The 22,252-nt window shown below is 46.8% G+C and overlaps 1 protein-coding gene across 4 annotated transcripts in view; it reads right to left on the reverse strand.

Annotated features, from left to right (window-relative positions):
- Window positions 1-21,021, reverse strand: part of dmd (dystrophin) — a 175,162-nt gene extending 154,141 nt beyond the window's left edge. For all 4 annotated transcript variants that reach the window (XM_042317889.1, XM_042317888.1, XM_042317890.1 and 1 more), the window contains exons 1-4: window positions 20,894-21,021; window positions 11,712-11,857; window positions 4,308-4,520; window positions 1,893-2,006 (exon numbers count right to left, since the gene is read on the reverse strand). In XM_042317889.1, the coding sequence (XP_042173823.1) occupies window positions 1,893-2,006; window positions 4,308-4,520; window positions 11,712-11,738 (354 nt within the window). In that variant the 5' untranslated portion in view covers window positions 11,739-11,857; window positions 20,894-21,021. The remainder of the gene's footprint in view (window positions 1-1,892; window positions 2,007-4,307; window positions 4,521-11,711; window positions 11,858-20,893) is intronic.
- Window positions 21,022-22,252: the final 1,231 nt, after the last annotated feature.

A 22,252-nucleotide genomic window follows, 5' to 3' on the forward strand; every position in this document is an offset into this window, starting at 1 on the left:
GTGAGAGAAGGTGAATGACAGGTTGCCAGGTGAGAGAAGGTGAATGACAGGTTGCCAGGTAAGAGAAGGTGAAAGAAGGTTGCCAGGTAAGAGAAGGTGAATGAGGTAAGAGAAGGTGAATGGTTGCCAGGGGACAAAAGAAGGTGAATGACATGTTGCAGGTGAGGGGAGAGAAGGTGAATGACAGGTTGCCAGGGGAGAGAAGGTGAATGACAGGTTGCCAGGGGAAAGAAGGTGAATGACATGTTGCCAGGTGAGAGAAGGTGAATGACAGGTTGCCAGGTGTTGAGAGAGAAGGTGAATGACAGGTTGCCAGGGGGAGAGAAGGTGAATGACAGGTTGCCAGGGAGAGAAGGTGAATGACAGGTTGCCAGGGGAGAGAAGGTGAATGACAGGTTGCCAGAGATGGGTAAAGAAGGTGAATGACAGGTTGCCAGGTGCCAGGGGAGAGAAGGTGAATGACAGGTTGCCAGACAGGTTGCCAGAGAAGGTGAATGACAGGTTGCCAGGGAGAGAAGGTGAATGACAGGTTGCCAGGTGAGAGAAGGTGAATGACAGGTTGCCAGGTGAGAGAAGGTGAATGACAGGTTGCCAGGGGAAAGAAGGTGAATGACAGGTTGCCAGGGAGAGAAGGTGAATGACAGGTTGCCAGGTGAGAGAAGGTGAATGACAGGTTGCCAGGGAGAGAAGGTGAATGACAGGTGCCAGGGGAGAAGGTGAATGACAGGTTGCCAGGGGAGAGAAGGTGAATGACAGGTTGCCAGGTGAGAGAAGGTGAATGACAGGTTGCCAGGTGAGAGAAGGTGAATGACAGGTTGCCAGGTAAGAGAAGGTGAAAGAAGGTTGCCAGGGGAGAGAAGGTGAATGACAGGTTGCCAGGTAAGAGAAGGTGAATGACAGGTTGCCAGGGAGAAGGTGAATGACAGGTTGCCAGGGAGAGAAGGTGAATGACAGGTTGCCAGGTAAGAGAAGGTGAAAGAAGGTTGCCAGGGGAGAGAAGGTGAATGACAGGTTGCCAGGTGAAGAGAAGGTGAATGACAGGTTGCCAGGGGAGAGAAGGTGAATGACAGGTTGCAGGTAAGAGAAGGTGAATGACAGGTTGCCAGGGAGAGAAGGTGAATGACAGGTTGCCAGGTAAGAGAAGGTGAATGACAGGTTGAGAGAAGGTGAATGACAGGTTGCCAGGGAAAAGAAGGTGAATGACAGGTTGCCAGGGGAGAGAAGGTGAATGACAGGTTGCCAGGGGAAAGAAGGTGAATGACAGGTTGCCAGGGGAGAGAAGGTGAATGACAGGTTGCCAGGTGAGAGAAGGTGAATGACAGGTTGCCAGGGAGAGAAGGTGAATGACAGGTTGCCAGGGGAGAGAAGGTGAATGACAGGTTGCCAGGGAAAGAAGGTGAATGACAGGTTGCCAGGGAAAGAGAAGGTGAATGACAGGTTGCCAGGGGAGAGAAGGTGAATGACAGGTTGCCAGGGGAAAGAAGGTGAATGACAGGTTGCCAGGGAAAGAAGGTGAATGACAGGTTGCCAGGGTTGCCAGGTGAGGTGAATGACAGGTGAGAGAAGGTGAATGACAGGTTGCCAGGGAGAGAAGGTGAATGACAGGTTGCCAGGTGACAGGTTGCCAGGGGAGAAGGTGAATGACAGGTTGCCAGGTGAGAGAAGGTGAATGACAGGTTGCCAGGGAAAGGAGGTGAATGACAGGTTGCCAGGGGAGAGAAGGTGAATGACAGGTTGCCAGGTGAGAGAAGGTGAATGACAGGTTGCCAGGGGAGAGAAGGTGAATGACAGGTTGCCAGGGGAGAGAAGGTGAATGACAGGTTGCCAGGGGAGAGAAGGTGAATGACAGGTTGCCAGGTAAGAGAAGGTGAAAGAAGGTTGCCAGGTCTTACAGTGCACTGCTCCAGCTGTTTCTGCAGGGCCTCTGAGTCCCCCAGCGCTGGCCACTCCTCATTCAGGAACACATCAACATCAGCCATCCACTTCCTCAGAGTCTTCACGTCATTCTGAGAGACACAGACAGGTTGACAGACAGCACAGAACTGACAATGTGCTTAGAGTCATTTATAGCCACACACGCAAACAAAATTAGAAACATGTCAGCGTCACCCATCCACTTCCTCTGTGTCTTCACATTATTATGCAGACACTGACAGCAAAGACCACATCATTTACACAGGAACATATGGTACACTCACTCACAGATCTATCTCTATCTCTGTCTCTATCTCTTCATCTCTGTCTCTATCTCTATCTCTGTCTCTATCTCTTCATCTCTGTCTCTATCTCTATCTCTATCTCTGTCTCTATCTCTGTCTCTGTCTCTATCTCTTCATCTCTGTCTCTATCTCTATCTCTTCATCTCTATCTCTTCATCTCTGTCTCTATCTCTTCATCTCTGTCTCTATCTCTATCTCTTCATCTCTGTCTCTATCTCTTCATCTCTGTCTCTATCTCTTCATCTCTATCTCTGTCTCTATCTCTTCATCTCTGTCTCTATCTCTTCATCTCTGTCTCTATCTCTTCATCTCTGTCTCTATCTCTTCATCTCTGTCTCTATCTCTTCATCTCTGTCTCTATCTCTGTCTCTATCTCTTCATCTCTGTCTCTATCTCTTCATCTCTGTCTCCATCTCTTCATCTCTGTCTCTATCTCTATCTCTGTCTCCATCTCTGTCTCTATCTATTCATCTCTATCTCTGTCTCCATCTCTTCATCGCTGTCTCTATCTCTTCATCACCGTTCTCTATATCTATGTCTCTGTCTCTATCTCTGTCTCTGTCTCTATCTCTTCATCTCTGTCTCCTTCTCTATCTCTGTCTCTATCGCTGTCTCTGTCTCTATATCTTCATCTCTGTATCTATCTCTGTCTCTATCTCTTCATCTCTGTCTCTATCTCTTCATCTCTGTCTCTATCTCTTCATCTCGGTATCTATCTGTCTATCTCTTCATCTCTGTCAATTCAATTCAATTCAATTCAAGGGCTTTATTGGCATGGGAAACATGTGTTAACATTGCCAAAGCAAGTGAGGTAGACAACATACAAAGTGAATATATAAAGTGAAAAACAACAAAAATTAACAGTAAACATTACACATACAGAAGTTTCAAAACAGTAAAGACATTACAAATATTATATATTATATTATATATATATATACAGTGTTTTAACAATGTACAAATGGTTAAAGGACACAAGATAAAATAAATAAGCATAAATATGGGTTGTATTTACAATGGTGTTTGTTCTTCACTGGTTGCCCTTTTCTCGTGGCAACAGGTCACAAATCTTGCTGCTGTGATGGCACACTGTGGAATTTCACCCAATAGATATGGGAGTTTTTCAAAATTGGATTTGTTTTCGAATTCTTTGTGGATCTGTGTAATCTGAGGGAAATATGTCTCTCTAATATGGTCATACATTGGGCAGGAGGTTAGGAAGTGCAGCTCAGTTTCCACCTCATTTTGTGGGCAGTGAGCACATAGCCTGTCTTCTCTTGAGAGCCATGTCTGCCTACGGCGGCCTTTCTCAATAGCAAGGCTATGCTCACTGAGTCTGTACATAGTCAAAGCTTTCCTTAATTTTGGGTCAGTCACAGTGGTCAGGTATTCTGCCACTGTGTACTCTCTGTGTAGGGCCAAATAGCATTCTAGTTTGCTCTGTTGTTTTGTTAATTCTTTCCAATGTGTCAAGTAATTATCTTTTTGTTTTCTCATGATTTGGTTGGGTCTCTATCTCTTCATCTCTGTCTCTATCTCTTCATCTCTGTCTCTATCTCCTCATCTCTGTCTCTATCTCCTCATCTCTGTCTCTATCTCCTCATCTCTGTCTCTATCTCTTCATCTCTGTCTCTATCTCTTCATCTCTGTCTCTATCTCTTCATCTCTGTCTCTATCTCTTCATCTCTGTCTCTATCTCTTCATCTCTGTCTCTATCTCTTCATCTCTGTCTCTATCTCCTCATCTCTGTCTCTATCTCCTCATCTCTGTCTCTATCAATTCAATTCAATTCAAGGGCTTTATTGGCATGGGAAACATGTGTTAACATTGCCAAAGCAAGTGAGGTAGATAATATATAAAGTGAAATAAACAATAAAAATTAACATCTATCTATCTCCTCATCTCTGTCTCTATCTCTTCATCTCTGTCTCCCTCTCTCCCACCCTCTCTTCCTTTCCCTCTCTATCTCACTCACCCTCTCCCTTGTTCTACTCTCTCCCTCTATTTCGCTCTTTTTCTACTCTCTCTCGCTCCCTCTCTCCCTCTCTCTCGCAGCACACCCCCACCCCCCTACAACCCCCACAGTACCTGGAACTGCAGTAATTTAGCCATAAGCTCTGTTATCTTGGTCGCCTGTTCCCCCAGCGTTGAGGACAGGCGTCTCCAGCGAGTCATGATGCTGTCCATCTCTGTCCTGTACTTGTGACTGATCTCAGGAGGGGCCTTCTGAAAAACCTGGTCCACTGTAGACGTCAGGTAGTCCACCTCACTCTGGTGCTCTGCAAGCGCAACCTGCATTACCTGTGAGGAAGGACATGGAGATGGTTGTACTCAATACAGGGTGAATCCCAACTTTCACAATTTCACTGAAGTCTCTTATTGATATCAATGTATGATTAAGCAAAAATATTAGTTATGATTTGGCCATATGAGGACTTTTTAGCAGGATAGTTAATTTAATTCCATGGACGCTAGCCACCCAGAGGGGGCACTGACAGGAAGATGAATATATTTGTTTTATTGGGGGGGGGGCACTGACGGGAAGATGAATATATTAGTTTTATTGGGGGCACTGACGGGAAGATGAATATATTAGTTTTATTGGGGGCACTGGAAGATTAATATATTAGTTTTTTATTGGGGGGGGGGCACTGACGGGAAGATGAATATATTAGTTTTATTGGGGGCACTGACGGGAAGATGAATATATTAGTTTTATTGGGGGGGCGGGAAGATGAATATATTAGTTTTATTGGGGGCACTGACGGGAAGATGAATATATTAGTTTTATTGGGGGGGGCACTGACGGGAAGATGAATATATTAGTTTTATTTGTTTTATTGGGGGGGGAAGATGAATATATTAGTTTTATTTGACGGGAAGATGAATATATTAGTTTTATTGGGGGCACTGACGGGAAGATGAATATATTAGTTTTATTGGGGGGCGGGAAGATGAATATATTAGTTTTTATTGAATATATTAGGGGGGCACTGACGGGAAGATGAATATATTAGTTTTATTGACGGGAAGATGAATATATTAGTTTTTTACGGGAAGATGAATATATTAGTTTTATTGGGGGCACTGACGGGAAGATGGGGGGGCACTGACGGGAAGATGAATATATTAGTTTTTTATTGACGGGAAGATGAATATATTAGTTTTATTGGGGGGCACTGACGGGAAGATGAATATATTAGTTTTATTGGGGGCACTGACGGGAAGATGAATATATTAGTTTTATTGGGGGGGGGCACTGACGGGAAGATGAATATATTAGTTTTATTGGGGGGGGCACTGACGGGAAGATGAATATATAGTTTTATTGACGGGAAGATGAATATATTTTTATTGGGGGGGCACTGACGGGAAGATGAATATATTAGTTTTATTGGGGGGGGTCAAAGAAACAAATCCCCCGTGTTTTTTTTCTTTCATTTTTGGTCCATGGAGGTTCATGCAAACCAGAGGCAGCTGAAGAGTAGCTTCGAGGACTATATCTGAAGTCCAAATTGGACCCCTAGCCCCTCTGCCCTCTCTGTCTAGGGAGAAGGGACTGGTGACCCCTAGCCCCTCTGCCCTCTCTGTCTAGGGAGAAGGGACTGGTGACCCCTAGCTCCTCTGCCCTCTCTGTCTAGAGCAGGCCTGGTGACCCCTAGCCCCTTTGCCCTCTCTGTATAGGGAGAAGGGACTGGTGACCCCTAGCTCATTTGCCCTCTCTGTCTAGGGAGAAGGGACTGGTGACCCCTAGCTCCTCTGCCCTCTCTGTCTAGGGAGAAGGGACTGGTGACCCCTAGCCCCTCTGCCCTCTCTGTCTAGGGAGAAGGGACTGGTGACCCCTAGCTCCTTTGCCCTCTCTGTCTAGGGAGAAGGGCCTATCGGTCATTTGTAGATATGGGACTTTTTTATTAAGGACTTTATAGAGCACAGAAAGTTCAGTGTTGGCTACTAGGTTAATGGGCTACCAGGTTACCAGGTTAATGGGCTACCAGGTTAATGGGCTACCAGGTTACCGGGTTACCAGGTTACCAGGTTCATGGGCTACCAGGTTAATGGGCTACCAGGTTACCAGGTTAATGGGCTACCAGGTTACCAGGTTACCAGGTTAATGGGCTACCAGGTTACCAGGTTACCAGGTTAATGGGCTACCAGGTTACCAGGTTACCAGGTTAATGGGCTACCAGGCTACCAGGTAAATGGGCTACCAGGTTAATGGGCTACCAGGTTACCAGGTTAATGGGCTACCAGGTTACCAGGTTAATGGGCTACCAAGTTACCAGGTTAATGGGCTACCAGGTTACCAGGTTAATGGGCTACCAGGTTACCAGGTTAATGGGCTACCAGGTTACCAGGTTAATGGGCTACCAGGTTACCAGGTTAATGGGCTACCAGGTTACCAGGTTAATGGGCTACCAGGTTACCAGGTTAATGGGCTACCAGGTTACCAGGTTAATGGTAGCCGGAGGCTGATGAAGACAGATGAATAATCAAAATATGTACGTTAGAACTGTCTGGGAATCTAGAAAATCATGACAACTTGAGTGGATTTACCCTTTAACTAACAAACACTAGATAACATTATTATTCATACTATGTGTGATGATGTGAAAACAATCAATGATCAAACAAAACACACACAACATTAGTTTGACTGTTTAGCCAATAAGGGGCAGTATCCCCTCCCTCCCTCTCCATCCTGTCGGGTCAATACTAGGGCTCCCTAATGACGCTATGAGATATAACGGCCTCAGGGTAAATGTCTCCAGGAGGGTCACAGGACAGAGAGAAGAGACAGGTGTTCATCTCCAGGTTTCTGACAGTCATCATTGCCAGTGGTGGTAGGTAGCGGCTCTGGGTCTGTGTGGTTAAGACGTGGAGTTTAAAAAGATGTCTAGAAGCAGACAGAGACATCAACGTATGGGCCTATAGACATTCTCTCTGGGGAGGGATCAACTTGTTTAGTATTGGTGTGAACGCCTTTATATCCATCGTAATGAGACATATTGATATTATGTTTATTATAATATCCAATAACAGTAACGGAGGACAAGCTTAGAAAACATGTATCGTAACGATAATATTTTAGCAAATTACTATGCAGAGATGTTCTACTGACTACCCCTAGATAGCACTGAGGAGGGAGAAGATTCCATCCTGCTGCCCTGTGAGGTAGAACATCCTAACTAAGATTCCACCCTGCTGCCCTGTGAGGTAGAACATCCTAACTCAGATTCCACCCTGCTGCCCTGTGAGGAAGAACATCCTAACTAAGATTCCATCCTGCTGCCCTGTGAGGTAGAACATCCTAACTAAGATTCCACCCTGCTGCCCTGTGAGGAAGAACATCCTAACTAAGATTCCATCCTGCTGCCCTGTGAGGTAGAACATCCTAACTAAGATTCCACCCTGCTGCCCTGTGAGGTAGAACATCCTACCTTAAGATTCCATCCTGCTGCCCTGTGAGGTAGAACATCCTAACTAAGATTCCACCCTGCTGCCCTGTGAGGAAGAACATCCTAACTAAGATTCCACCCTGCTGCCCTGTGAGGTAGAACATCCTAACTAAGATTCCACCCTGCTGCCCTGTGAGGAAAACATCCTAACTAAGATTCCATCCTGCTGCCCTGTGAGGAAAACATCCTAACTAAGATTCCATCCTGCTGCCCTTGTGAGGTAGAACATCCTAACTAAGATTCCATCCTGCTGCCCTGTGAGATAGAACATCCTAACTAAGATTCCACCCTGCTGCCCTGTGAGGAAAACATCCTAACTAAGATTCCATCCTGCTGCCCTGTGAGATAGAACATCCTAACTAAGATTCCATCCTGCTGCCTTGTGAGGAAGAACATCCTAACAATGATTCAACCCTGATGCCCTGTGAGGTAGAACATCCTACTGTACCTACAGTGCCTTGCAAAAGTATTCATCCCCCCTGGCATTTTCCCTATTTTGTTGCATTACAATCTGTAATTTAAATAGATTTTTATTTGGATTTCATGTAACGGACATACACAAAATAGTCCAAATTGGTGAAAAAAGTTACTTGTTTCGAAAAAATTCAAAAATATAAAAAACGTAAAAGTGGTGCGTGCATATGTATTCACCCCCTTTGCTATGAAGCCCCTAAATAAGATCTGGTGCAACCAATTACCTTCAGAAGCCACATAATTAGTTCAAGTCCACCTGTGTGCAATCTAATTGTCACATGATCTGTCACATGATCTCAGTATATATACACCTGTTCTGAAAGGCCCCAGAGTCTGCAACACCAGTAAGCAAGCGGCACCATAAACACTAAGGAGCTCTCCAAACAGGTCAGGGACAAAGTTGTGGAGAAAAACAGATCAGGGTTGGGTTATAAAAAAATATCAGAAACTTTGAACATCCCACTGGGCACCATTAAATCCATTATTAAAAAATTGAAAGAATATGGCACCACAACAAACCTGCCAAGAGAGGGCTGCCCACCAAAACTCATGGACCAGGCAAGGAGGGCATTAGTCAGAGAGGCAACAAAGAGACCAAAGATAACCCTGAAGGAGCTGAAAAGCTCCACAGCGGAGATTGGAGTATCTGTCCATAGGACCATTTTAAGCCATACACTCCACAGAGCTGGATTTTATGGAAGAGTGGCCAGAAAAAAATAAGCAAACATGTTTGGTGTTCGCCAGAAGGCATGTGGGAGACTCCCCAAACATATGGAAGAAGGTACTCAGATGAGACTAAAATTGAGCTTTTTGACCATCAAGGAAAATGCTATGTCTGGCGCAAACCCAACACCTCCCATCACCCCGAGAATACCATCCCCACAGTGAAGCATGGTGGTGGCAGCATCATGCTGTGGGGATGTCTTTCATCAGCAGGGACTGGGAAACTGGTCAGTATTGAAGGAATGATGGATGGCGCTAAATACAGGGAAATTCTTGAGGGAAACCTGTTTCAGTCTTCCAGAGATTTGAGACTGGGACGGAGGTTCACCTTCCAGCAGGACAATGACCCTAAGCATACTGCTAAAGCAACACTCGAGTGGTTTAAGGGGAAACACCCCAAGAGACTTGCAGTTGTAATTGCTGAATAGTTATACATGCTCAAGTTTTCTGTTTTATTTGTATTTTCTCTTGTTTGTTTCACAATAAAAAAATATTTTGCATCTTCAAAGTGGTCGAGATGTTGTGTAAATCAAATGATACAAACCCCCCCAAGAAATCAATTTTAATTCCAGGTTGTAAGGCAACAAAATACAAGGGGGGTGAACCACTGCGCAAGCCACTGTATCTCAGGTTAAACTGATCTGACCTTGGATTTAAAGTCTCAGAGAACATCCATTTAGCACCAGAACTTAATAAAAACAACAACAACAAGGCCATAAAAAGTCTTAGTGTTTTTACGGGGTGATTCATTTTGTCACAATAACAAGGTGAAATGAGTCTTCAGTGTGTCCCAAGTGGAACCCTAATCCTTATGAAGTGCACTAATTTTGACCAGAGCCTACATCTGGTCAAAAGTAGTGCAATTACATAGGGAACAGGGTGCCATTTGGGACACAGCTTTAGTCCGTGCTGTGTGGCAGTAACCCTGGCACATCCATAGATAGAGAGATGGAAAAACACACTGATTTGATCCTCTGGGTTTTCCTCTGTCGTCAATAACATTTCTCCATTTCTCATAATTGCAGTGAGGCGCTGCTCTGCTCTGTTAGTGCTCTCTGAATGTAAAGCAGTAGAGAGAACAACTATTTATCCTGGCAGCCCTGCTGGCATCTCCACATCAAGGGTTACTGCACTTTCACTGAACTAGATCATCGTGTGAAGCAGCCTCTTGTTTCTGCTCTTGTCTTGACTGTTAATACGTTGATTCAGTACGCGGGCTGTTCGACTAGGTTGCATTAACAGTGTGAAAGCAGAAATTGTTACGGGTGTTTTGTGGCAGAATCCTCATAATAAAACAGACAGACACACACCCAACCAGTCAGCCAGACACACAGCCAACCAGTCAGCCAGACACACACCCAACCAGTCAGCCAGACACACCGCCAACCAGTCAGCCAGACACACAGCCAACCAGTCAGCCAGACACACACCCAACCAGTCAGCCAGACACACACCCAACCAGTCAGCCAGACACACACCCAACCAGTCAGCCAGACACACAGCCAACCAGTCAGCCAGACACACACCCAACCAGTCAGCCAGACACACACCCAACCAGTCAGCCAGACACACACCCAACCAGTCAGCCAGACACACAGCCAACCAGTCAGCCAGACACACACCCAACCAGTCAGCCAGACACACACCCAACCAGTCAGCCAGACACACAGCCAACCAGTCAGCCAGACACACACCCAACCAGTCAGCCAGACACTCATCCAGCCAACCAGTCAGCCAGTCAGCCACACAGCCAACCAGTCAGCCAGACACAACAGTCCAACCAGTCAGCCAGACACACACCCAACCAGTCATCCAGACACACAGCCAACCAGTCAGCCCAGACACACAGCCAACCAGTCAGCCAGACACACACCCAACCAGTCAGCCAGACACACAGCCAACCAGTCAGCCAGACACACAGCCAACCAGTCAGCCAGACACACACCCAACCAGTCATCCAGACACACAGCCAACCAGTCATCCAGACACACAGCCAACCAGTCAGCCAGACACACAGCCAACCAGTCAGCCAGACACACAGCCAACCAGTCAGCCAGACACACAGCCAACCAGTCAGCCAGACACACAGCCAACCAGTCAGCCAGACACACAGCCAACCAGTCAGCCAGACACACAGCCAACCAGTCAGCCAGACACACACCCAACCAGTCAGCCAGACACACACCCAACCAGTCATCCAGACACACAGCCAACCAGTCATCCAGACACACAGCCAACCAGTCAGCCAGACAGCCAGACACCCAACCAGTCAGCCAACCAGTCAGCCACACACCCAACCAGTCAGCCAGACACACAGCCAACCAGTCAGCCAGACACACAGCCAACCAGTCAGCCAGACACACAGCCAACCAGTCAGCCAGACACAGCCAACCAGTCAGCCAGCCAGACCACACAGCCAACCAGTCAGCCAGACACACACAGCCAACCAGTCAGCCAGACACACAGCCAACCAGTCAGCCAGACACACACCCAACCAGTCAGCCAGACACAGCCAACCAGTCAGCCAGACACACAGCCAACCAGTCAGCCAGACACACAGCCAACCAGTCAGCCAGACACACACCCAACCAGTCAGCCAGACACACAGCCAACCAGTCAGCCAGACACACAGCCAACCAGTCAGCCAGACACACAGCCACACCAGTCAGCCAGACACACAGCCAACCAGTCAGCCAGACACACAGCCAACCAGTCAGCCAGCCAGACCAGACACACAGCCAACCAGTCAGCCAGACACACAGCCAACCAGTCAGCCAGATACACACCCAACCAGTCAGCCAGACACACAGCCAACCAGACATCCAGAGCGGTTCAGTACCTTGACATCCTTCAGTCTCCCCTCCATGGTAGGGTATTCAGTGACGGCTGTAGAGGGGATGGCTAGCCTCGCCTCACACTGCTGTAACCAGGCCAACAGAGTAAATACTGTCTCCTTATAGAGTACTGGAGGAAGGCTCTCCTGAACTGGAGGGAGAGATACAATAATGGTTAGGGGATGGAACCTGCTGTCAGACTCTACCACTTCACTATGGTATACTATATACTCTACTACTTCACTATAATATACTATATACTCTACCACTTCACTATAATATACTATATACTCTACCACTTCACTATGGTATACTATATACTCTACCACTTCACTATAATATACTATATACTCTACCACTTCACTATAATATACTATATACTCTACCACTTCACTATAATATACTATATACTCTACCACTTCACTATAATATACTATATACTCTACCACTTCACTATAATATACTATATACTCTACCACTTCACTATAATATACTATATACTCTACCACTTCACTATGATATACTATATACTCTACCACTTCACTATGGTATACTATATACTCTACCACTTCACTATAATATACTATATACTCTACCACTTCACTATAATATACTATATACTCTACCACTTCACTATGGTATACTATATACTCTACCACTTCACTATAATATACTATATACTCTACCACTTCACTATGATATACTATATACTCACAGCCCTTCTGGCCTGCTGTCAGACTCTACCACTTCACTATAATATACTATATACTCTACCACTTCACTATGGTATACTATATACTCTACCACTTCACTATAATATACTATATACTCTACCACTTCACTATGATATACTATATACTCACAGCCCTTCTGGCCTGCTGTCAGACACTACCACTTCACTATAATATACTATATACTCACAGCCCTTCTGGCCTGCTGTCAGACTCTACCACTTCACTATAATATACTATAGACTCTACCACTTCACTATAATATACTATATACTCTGTCACTTCACTATAATATACTATATACTCACAGCCCTTCTGGTCTGTTGTCTGACTGTCTGCCAAATCTATATTACCCTCTCCCTGTCTGACTGCCTGCCAAATCTATATTACCCTCTCCCTGTCTGACTGTCTGCCCACATTATATTATCCTCCACCTGTCTGGGGTCTGTCCACACTGCATTATCCTCTCCATGTCTGCCCACACTGCATTATCCTCTACGTCTGACACTCTGGGGGTCTGTCCACTCTGCATTATCCTCTCCATGTCTGTGGGTCTGCCCACTCTATATTATCCTCTCCCTGTCTGGGGGTCTGCCCACCATGCATTATCCTCTCTGTCTGACTGTCTGGGGGTATGTCCACCCTGCATTATCCTCTCCCTGTATGAGGGTCTGTCCACTCTACATTATCCTCTCCATGTATGGGGGTCTGTCCACTCTACATTATCCTCTCCCTGTCTGGGGGTCTGTCCACTCTACATTATCCTCTCCCTGTCTGGGGGTCTGCCCACCCTGCATGATCCTTTTCTGTCTACCTGTCTGGGGGTCTGTCCACACTGCATTATCCTTTTCTATCTGCCTGTCTGGGGGTATGTCCACACTGCATTATCCTTTTCTGTCTACCTGTCTGGGGGTCTGTCCACACTGCATTATCCTTTTCTATCTTACTGTCTGGGTCTGTCCACACTGCATTATCCTCTACGTCTGACTGTCTGGGGTCTGTCCACACTGCATTATCCTCCCCCTGTCTGCCCGCACTGGATTATCCTCTACGTCTGACTGTCTGGGGTCTGTCCACTCTACATTATCCTCTCCCTGTCTGGGGGTCTGTCCACTCTACATGATCCTCTCCCTGTCTGGGGGTCTGTCCACTCTACATGATCCTCTCCCTGTCTGGGGGTCTGTCCACTCTACATGATCCTCTCCCTGTCTGGGGGTCTGTCCACTCTACATGATCCTCTCCCTGTCTGGGGGTCTGTCCACTCTACATGATCCTCTCCCTGTCTGGGGGTCTGTCCACTCTACATGATCCTCTCCCTGTCTGGGGGTCTGTCCACTCTACATGATCCTCTCCCTGTCTGGGGGTCTGTCCACTCTACATGATCCTCTCCCTGTCTGGGGGTCTGTCCACTCTACATGATCCTCTCCCTGTCTGGGGGTCTGTCCACTCTACATGATCCTCTCCCTGTCTGGGGGTCTGTCCACTCTACATGATCCTCTCCCTGTCTGGGGGTCTGTCCACTCTACATGATCCTCTCCCTGTCTGGGGGTCTGTCCACTCTACATGATCCTCTCCCTGTCTGGGGGTCTGTCCACTCTACATGATCCTCTCCCTGTCTGGGGGTCTGTCCACTCTACATGATCCTCTCCCTGTCTGGGGGTCTGTCCACTCTACATGATCCTCTCCCTGTCTGGGGGTCTGTCCACTCTACATGATCCTCTCCCTGTCTGGGGGTCTGTCCACTCTACATGATCCTCTCCCTGTCTGGGGGTCTGTCCACTCTACATGATCCTCTCCCTGTCTGGGGGTCTGTCCACTCTACATGATCCTCTCCCTGTCTGGGGGTCTGTCCACTCTACATGATCCTCTCCCTGTCTGGGGGTCTGTCCACTCTACATGATCCTCTCCCTGTCTGGGGGTCTGTCCACTCTACATGATCCTCTCCCTGTCTGGGGGTCTGTCCACTCTACATGATCCTCTCCCTGTCTGGGGGTCTGTCCACTCTACATGATCCTCTCCCTGTCTGGGGGTCTGTCCACTCTACATGATCCTCTCCCTGTCTGGGGGTCTGTCCACTCTACATGATCCTCTCCCTGTCTGGGGGTCTGTCCACTCTACATGATCCTCTCCCTGTCTGGGGGTCTGTCCACTCTACATGACCCTCTCCCTGTCTGGGGGTCTGTCCACTCTACATGATCCTCTCCCTGTCTGGGGTCTGTCCACTCTACATGATCCTCTCCCTGTCTGGGGGTCTGTCCACTCTACATGATCCTCTCCCTGTCTGGGGGTCTGTCCACTCTACATGATCCTCTCCCTGTCTGGGGGTCTGTCCACTCTACATGATCCTCTCCCTGTCTGGGGGTCTGTCCACTCTACATGATCCTCTCCCTGTCTGGGGGTCTGTCCACTCTACATGATCCTCTCCCTGTCTGGGGGTCTGTCCACTCTACATGACCCTCTCCCTGTCGAGACAGGTATTTTAATAGAGCAGCAGGCTCTGTCTTGCTCTCTGTATCTAGTCTGTCTCTGTTCCTGTCTCAGTCCACTCTGCATCGTTAGCTAATTAACTGCTGGTCCACAGGTAGGTCTGTATGTACAGTATGTTAATGTTTTGTTTGTATTTCCTGTTTGTTTGTCGGGGGGGCAGCCATGTATGGAAATGGAGAACGCTAAAGGGGAAGTGGTGGAATCGTTATTCTACTTTATGTGAACGCTTTAGTGACCAAAGTAATTATCAGGACTCCTGGCCAGGGAGACACAGGAGGTTGGTGGCACCTTAATTGGGAAGGATGGGTTCGTGGTAATGACTGGAGTGGAATCAGTGGAACGGTATCAAATACATCAGACACATGGTTTCCATGGTTTCCAGGTGATTTATACCATTCCATTCATTCCATTCGCTCCGCAAGTGAACATGAGAGAGAATGTGTGTGTTTGTGTGTGTGAGGTGAGGATGGTTGAGCTGCAGTGAGGTAGTGAAAGGAGAACATAGTAGCTGTCATCACAATCACTGTTCCCTATAGGGGCAAACACTGAAATGTTCCTTGATGATAGGTGTACCACACAACCTGCCACTTACCAAAATACTGAAATACACTCACACTTGCACACAACACACACTGGCACACGCACACTCCTCTCCAACTGCTTTTGCACCCCCCGAAGCACACACACACACACACACACATAACAAGATGGCGCCGACAGAGATGGTCGCCTCGCTTCGCGTTCTTAGGAAACTCTGCAGTATTTAGTTTTTTAAAAGTATTATTTCTTACATTGTTGCCCCAGGAAATCTGAAGTTTTATTACATACAGCCGGGAAGAACTATTGGATATAAGAGCAACGTCAACTTAACAACATTAACAACATTACGACCAGGAATACGACTTTCCCGAAGCAGATCCTCTGTTCGGATTAACACCCAGGACAATGGATCGGATCCCAGTAGGCGACCCAAAACAACGGTGCCGCAGAAAGGGCAGACGTAGCGGCCTCCTGGTCAGGCTCCGTAGACGGGCACATCGCTCACTGCTCCCGAGTTTACTACTCGCCAATATCCAGTCTCTTGACAACAAGGTAGACGAAATTCGAGCAAGGGTTGCTTTCCAGAGGGACATCAGAGATTGTAACATTCTCTGTTTCATGGAAACATGGCTCACTGGGGATACGTTATCAGAGTCGGTACAGCCCCCCGGTTTCTTCGCGCATCGCGCCGACAGACACAAACATCTCTCTGGTAAGAAGAAGTGCGGGGGTGTATGCCTTGTGATTAACGAGACGTGGTGTGATCATAACAACATACAGGAACTCAAGTCCTTTTTTTCATCTGACCTAGAATTCCTTACATTCAAATGCCGACGGCATTATCTACCAAAATAATTATCTTTGATTATAATCACAGCCGTGTTTATCCCCCAAAGGCAGACAACTTGACCGCCCTGAAAGAACTTCACTGGACTCTATGTAAACTGGAAACCATATATCCTGAGGCAGCATTTATTGTAGCTGGGGGTTTTAACAAAGCCAATCTGAAAACAAGGCTCCCTAAATTTTATCAGCATATCGAATGCGCGACCCGGGCTGGCAGCATTCTGGATCGTTGCTACTCTAACTTACGCGACGCATACAAAGCCCTCCCTCGCCCTCCTTTCGGAAAATCTGACCAAGACTCCATTTTGTTGCTCCCAGCCTACAGACAGAAACTAAAACAGGAAACGCCCATGCTCAGATCTGTTCAACGCTGGTCTGACCAATTGGATTCCACGCTTCAAGATTCCTCTGATCACATGGACTGGGATATGTTCCGGATAGCCTCAGACAACAACATTGATGCATATGCTGATTCGGTGAGTGAGTTTATTAGCAAGTGCATCGGTGATGTTGTACCCACGGTGACTATTAAAACCTTCCCCAACCAGAAACAGTGGATTGATGGCAGCATTTGTGCAAAACTGAAAGCGCGAATCACTGCTTTTAACCAGGGCAAGCCGACCGAAAACATAACCGAATACAAACAGTGTAGCTATTCTCTCCGCAAGGCAATCAAACAAGCTAAGCGTCAGTATAGGGTCAAAGTAGAGTCGCAATTCAACGGCTCAGACACGAGACGTATGTGGCAGGATCTACAATCACGGACTACATAAAGAAAACCAGCCCCGTCACGGACACCGACAGACATCTTGCTTCCAGACAAATTAAACAATTTCTTGGCTTGCTTTGAGGACAATACAGTGCCACTGACACTGCCCGCTACCAAAAGCTGCGGGCTCTCCTTCACCGCGGCCAATGTGAGTAAAACATTTAAACGTGTTAACCCTCGCAAGGCTGCCGGCCCAGACGGCATCCATAGACGTGTCCTCAGAGCGCAGACCAGGTGGCTGGTGTGTTTACGGACATATTCAATCGCTCCCTATCCCAGTCTGCTGTTCCCACATGCTTCAAGGGGGCCACCATTGTTCCTGTTCCAAAGAAAGCTATGGTAACTGAGCTAAATGACTACCGCCCCATTGCACTCACTTCTGTCATCATGAAGTGCTTTGAGAGACTAGTCAAGGATCATATCACCTCCACCTTACCTGACACCACTCCAATTTCCTTACCGCCCCAATAGGTCCACAGACGACGCAATCACAACCACACTGCACACTGCCCTAACCCATCTGGACAAGAGGAATACCTATGTGAGAATGCTGTTCATTGATTACAGCCTCCATACTACCTCCAAACTCTCAGACGTCCGCCCTGTGCAACTGGGTCCTGGACTTTCTGACGGGCCGTCCCCAGGTGGTGAGAATAGGAAACAACATCTCCACCCCGTTGATCCTCAACACTGGGGTGCGTTCTCAGCCCTCTCCAACTCAATCATCAAGTTTGCAGATGACACTACAGTGGTAGGCTTGATTACCAACAACGACTAGACGGCCTACAGGGAGGAGGTGAGGGCCCTCGGAGTGTGGTGTCAGGAAAATAACCTCACACTCAACGTCAACGAAACAAAGGAGATGATTGTGGACTTCAGGAGAGGGATCACAGCAGAGGGATCACAGCAGAGGGACCACAGCAGAGGGATCACCCCCCCCCATCCACATCGACGAGACCGCAGTGGGCAAGATGGAACGTTTTAAGTTCCTCTGCGTTACACATCACAGACAAACTGAAATGGTCCACCCACACAGACAGCGTGGTGAAGAAGGAGCAAGCAGCAGAGGAGCAACAGCGCCTTTTCAACCTCAGGAGGCTGAAGAAATTTGGCTTGTCACTGAAAACACTCACAAACTTTTACAGATGCACAATCGAGAGCATCCTGTGGGCTGTATCACCGCCTGGTACGGCAACTGCTCCGCCCACAACCGTAAGGCTCTCCAGAGGGTAGTGAGGTCTGCACAACGCATCACCGGGGGCAATCTACCTGCCCTCCAGGACACCTACACCACCCGATGTCACAGGAAGGCCAAAAAGATCATCAAGGACAACATCCAGAAGGCGAGGTCAGTACAGGTGCATCAAAACTGGGACCGCGAGACTGAAAAACAGCTTCTATCTCAAGGCCCTCAGACTGTTAAACAGCCATCACTAACATTGAGTGGCTGCTGCCAACATACTGACTCAAATCTCTGGCCACTTTAGTAATTAAAAATTGGATGTAATAAATGTATCACCAGTCACTTTAAACAATGTAACTTTATATAATGTTTACATACTCTACATTACTCATCTCATATGTATATACTGTACTCTATACCATCTACTGCATCTTGCCTATGCTGCGCGGCCATCGCTCATCCATATATTTATATGTACATATTCTTATTCATTCCTTTACACCTGTGTGTATAAGGTAGTTGTTGTGAAATTGTTAGATTACTTGTTAGATATTACTGCAATAGCGGAACTAGAAGCATAAGCATTTCGCTACACTCACATTAACATCTGTTAACCATGTATGTGACCAAAAATTGATTTGATACAGACACACTTTGAACTTGAAATGTAATTGAGCATACATTAGGCATATTTCTATTTCCTGTGAGTAGAGGACCCATGTGAGTACTGTTAATACACTTTCCATAATTTACCCCTCTGTGTTCATATTACTGCTCTCTGATAAGCCCATTCACACACTCACACACACACACACACACACACACACACACACACACACACACACACACACACACACACACACACACACACACACACACACACACACACACACACACAGCAGAACCAGCCAGCTCCCTCAATTCCTCTCTGACATCCACTCTACATATGGAGATGAGAACAAACTGTCCTGCTGTGTTCTGCGTCCTCCTCTCTAAAACATCCTCCTCCTCTCTAAAACATCCTCCTCCTCTCTAAAACAACCTCCTCCTCTCTAAAACATCCTCCTCCTCTCTAAAACATCCTCCTCCTCTCTAAAACATCCTCCTCCTCTCTAAAACATCCTCCTCCTCTCTAAAACATCCTCCTCCTCTCTAAAACATCCTCCTCCTCTCTAAAACATCCTCCTCCTCTCTAAAACATCCTCCTCCTCTCTAAAACATCCTCCTCCTCTCTAAAACATCCTCCTCCTCTCTAAAACATCCTCCTCCCTCTAAAACATCCTCCTCCCTCCTCCTCTCCCTCTAAAACATCCTCCTCCTCTCTAAACCTCTCTCTAAAACATCCTCTCTAAAACATCCTCCTCCTCTAAAATATCCTCCTCTCCTCTAAAACATCCTCCCTCTCCATTCTTCTCTAAAATACCCTCCTCCTCTCTAAAACATCCTCCTCTCCCCTAAAACATCCTCCTCTCCTCTAAAACATCCTCTTCTCCTCTAAAACATCCTCCTCTCCTCTAAAACATCCTCTTCTCCTCTAAAATATCCTCCTCTCCTCTCCTGTCCTCCTCCTCTCCTCTCCAGTCCTCTCCTGTTCTTCTCTAAAATATCCTCCTCTCCTGTCCTCTCCTGTTCTCCTCTAAAATAACCTCCTCTCCTCCTCCTCTAAAATAACCTCCTCTCCTCCTCCTGTCCTCTCCTGTTCTCCTCTAAAATAACCTCCTCTCCTCCTCCTCTAAAATAACCTCCCTCCCTCCTCCCTCCCTCTAAAATAACCTCCTCTCCTCCTCCTCTAAAATATCCCGCTCTACTCTAAAATAACCTCCTCTCCTCTCCTGTTCTCCTCTAAAATAACCTCCTCTCCTCCTCCTGTCCTCTCCTGTTCTCCTCTAAAATAACCTCCTCTCCTCCTCCTGTCCTCTCCCGCTCTACTCTAAAATAACCTCCTCTCCATGTCTCCTCTAAAATAATCTCCTCCCCTCTAAAATATTATCCTCCTCTCTCTGTCACACGTGCCACAGCACTTACCTCCCCCAAACCCAAACCTATTAATCCATAACCCTCACCTATTAACACCTAACCCTCACCTATTAACCCCTAACCCTCACCTATTAACCTCTAACCCTCACCTATTAACCTCTAACCTCACCTATTAACACCTAACCCTCACATATTAACCCCTAACCTTCACCTATTAACCCCTAACCCTCACCTATTAACACCTAACCCTCACCTATTATCCCCTAACCTCACCTATTAATCCCTAACCCTCACCTATTAACCTCTAACCCTCACCTATTAACCCCTAACCCTCACCTATTAACCCCAAACCCTCACTATTAACCCCTAACCCTCACCTATTAACCCCTAACCCTCACCTATTAACCCCTAACCCTCACCTGTTAACCCCTAACCCTCACCTGTTAACCCCTAACCCTCACCTATTAACCCCTAACCCTCACCTATTAACCCCTAACCCTCACCTATTAACCCCTAACCCTCACCTATTAACCCCAAACAATCAGAAGTTGACTAGGTGTGGTGCGCTTTTTCTCTTCCCTCATGACCCCTTTCTGTATTCCTGTGTGTAAGTGCACGCCTGCATTGTGTTTGTGTCCTGCTCCATATTCTCACCCAGCACCAGCTGTCTCTCTCGGGCCTGGAGCTCATCCAGGACCTGCTGGTGATGCTGTGTGAAGTCAGTGATGTCTGCATCGAAGAAGACAGGAGCATTCTCCTTCTCCCTCAGTGCCTTCAGCTTCTCTTTTAGCAGGTTGACCTGGGGCTCCAGAGAGGAGAAACGAGCTATCTCCTCCAGGAAGACAGGGGGGGTTGAGGAAGGGGAGAGGAAGAGAGGAGAGAAGGAGACAGGGAGAAGAAGGGGTGAGACAGGGAGAGGGGGAGATGAAGGAAAGACAGGAGGAGGAAGACAGGGAGAGAGTAAGAAGACAGGGAGAAAAAAAAGAGTAAGACAGGAAGAGACAGAGACAGATCAGCAGAAAGAAGAAGACAGAGAAGAAGACAGGGAGAGAGTAAGACAGACAGGTAAGAAAAAAGACAGGAAGACAGGAAGACAGGAAGTCAGAAAGACAGGAAGAGAGGAAGACAGGAAGAGAGGAAGACAGGAAGAGAGGAAGACAGGAAGAGAGGAAGACAGGACGAGAGGAAGACAGGAAGACAGGACGAGAGGACGACAGGAAGAGAGTAAGACAGGAAGAGAGTAAGACAGGAAGAGATGAAGACAGGAAGAGAGGAAGAGAAGAAGGGAAGATAGACCAGAAAAGTTTGACCCAAGTTAAACAATTTAAAGGCAATGCTACCAAATACTAATTGAGTGTATGTTAACTTCTGGCCTACTGGGAATGTGACGAAAGAAATAAAAGCTGAAATAAATAATTCTGTCTACTATTATTCTGATATTTCACATTCTTAAAATAAAGTAGTGATCCTAACTGACCTAAGACAGGGAATTGTTACTAGGATTAAATATCAGGAATTGTGAAAAACTGAGTTTAAATGTATTTGGCTAAGGTGTATGTAAACTTCCGACTTCAACTGTATATATAAATAATCAGATGATGTCTTAGTACCCTAGTCTAATCTATCAGAGAGGGTCTTAGTACCCTAGTCTAATCTATCAGAGGGGGTCTTAGTACCCTAGTCTAATCTATCAGAGGGGGTCTTAGTACCCTAGTCTAATCTATCAGAGGGGGTCTTAGTACCCTAGTCTAATCTATCAGAGGGGGTCTTAGTACCCTAGTCTAATCTATCAGAGGGGGTCTTAGTACCCAAGTCTAATCTATCAGAGGGGTCTTCCAAGTATCCAGAGGGGTCAAGTCTAATCTATCAGAGGGGTCTTAGTACCCAAGTCTAATCTATCAGAGGGGGTCTTAGTACCCAAGTCTAATCTATCAGAGGGGTCTTAGTACCCAAGTCTAATCTATCAGAGGGGTCTTAGTATCCAAGTCTAATCTATCAGAGGGGTCTTAGTAT

This window comes from Oncorhynchus tshawytscha, unplaced genomic scaffold, assembly GCF_018296145.1.
Source record: "Oncorhynchus tshawytscha isolate Ot180627B unplaced genomic scaffold, Otsh_v2.0 Un_scaffold_2906_pilon_pilon, whole genome shotgun sequence".
In the NCBI taxonomy this organism is placed as follows: Eukaryota; Metazoa; Chordata; class Actinopteri; order Salmoniformes; family Salmonidae; genus Oncorhynchus; species Oncorhynchus tshawytscha.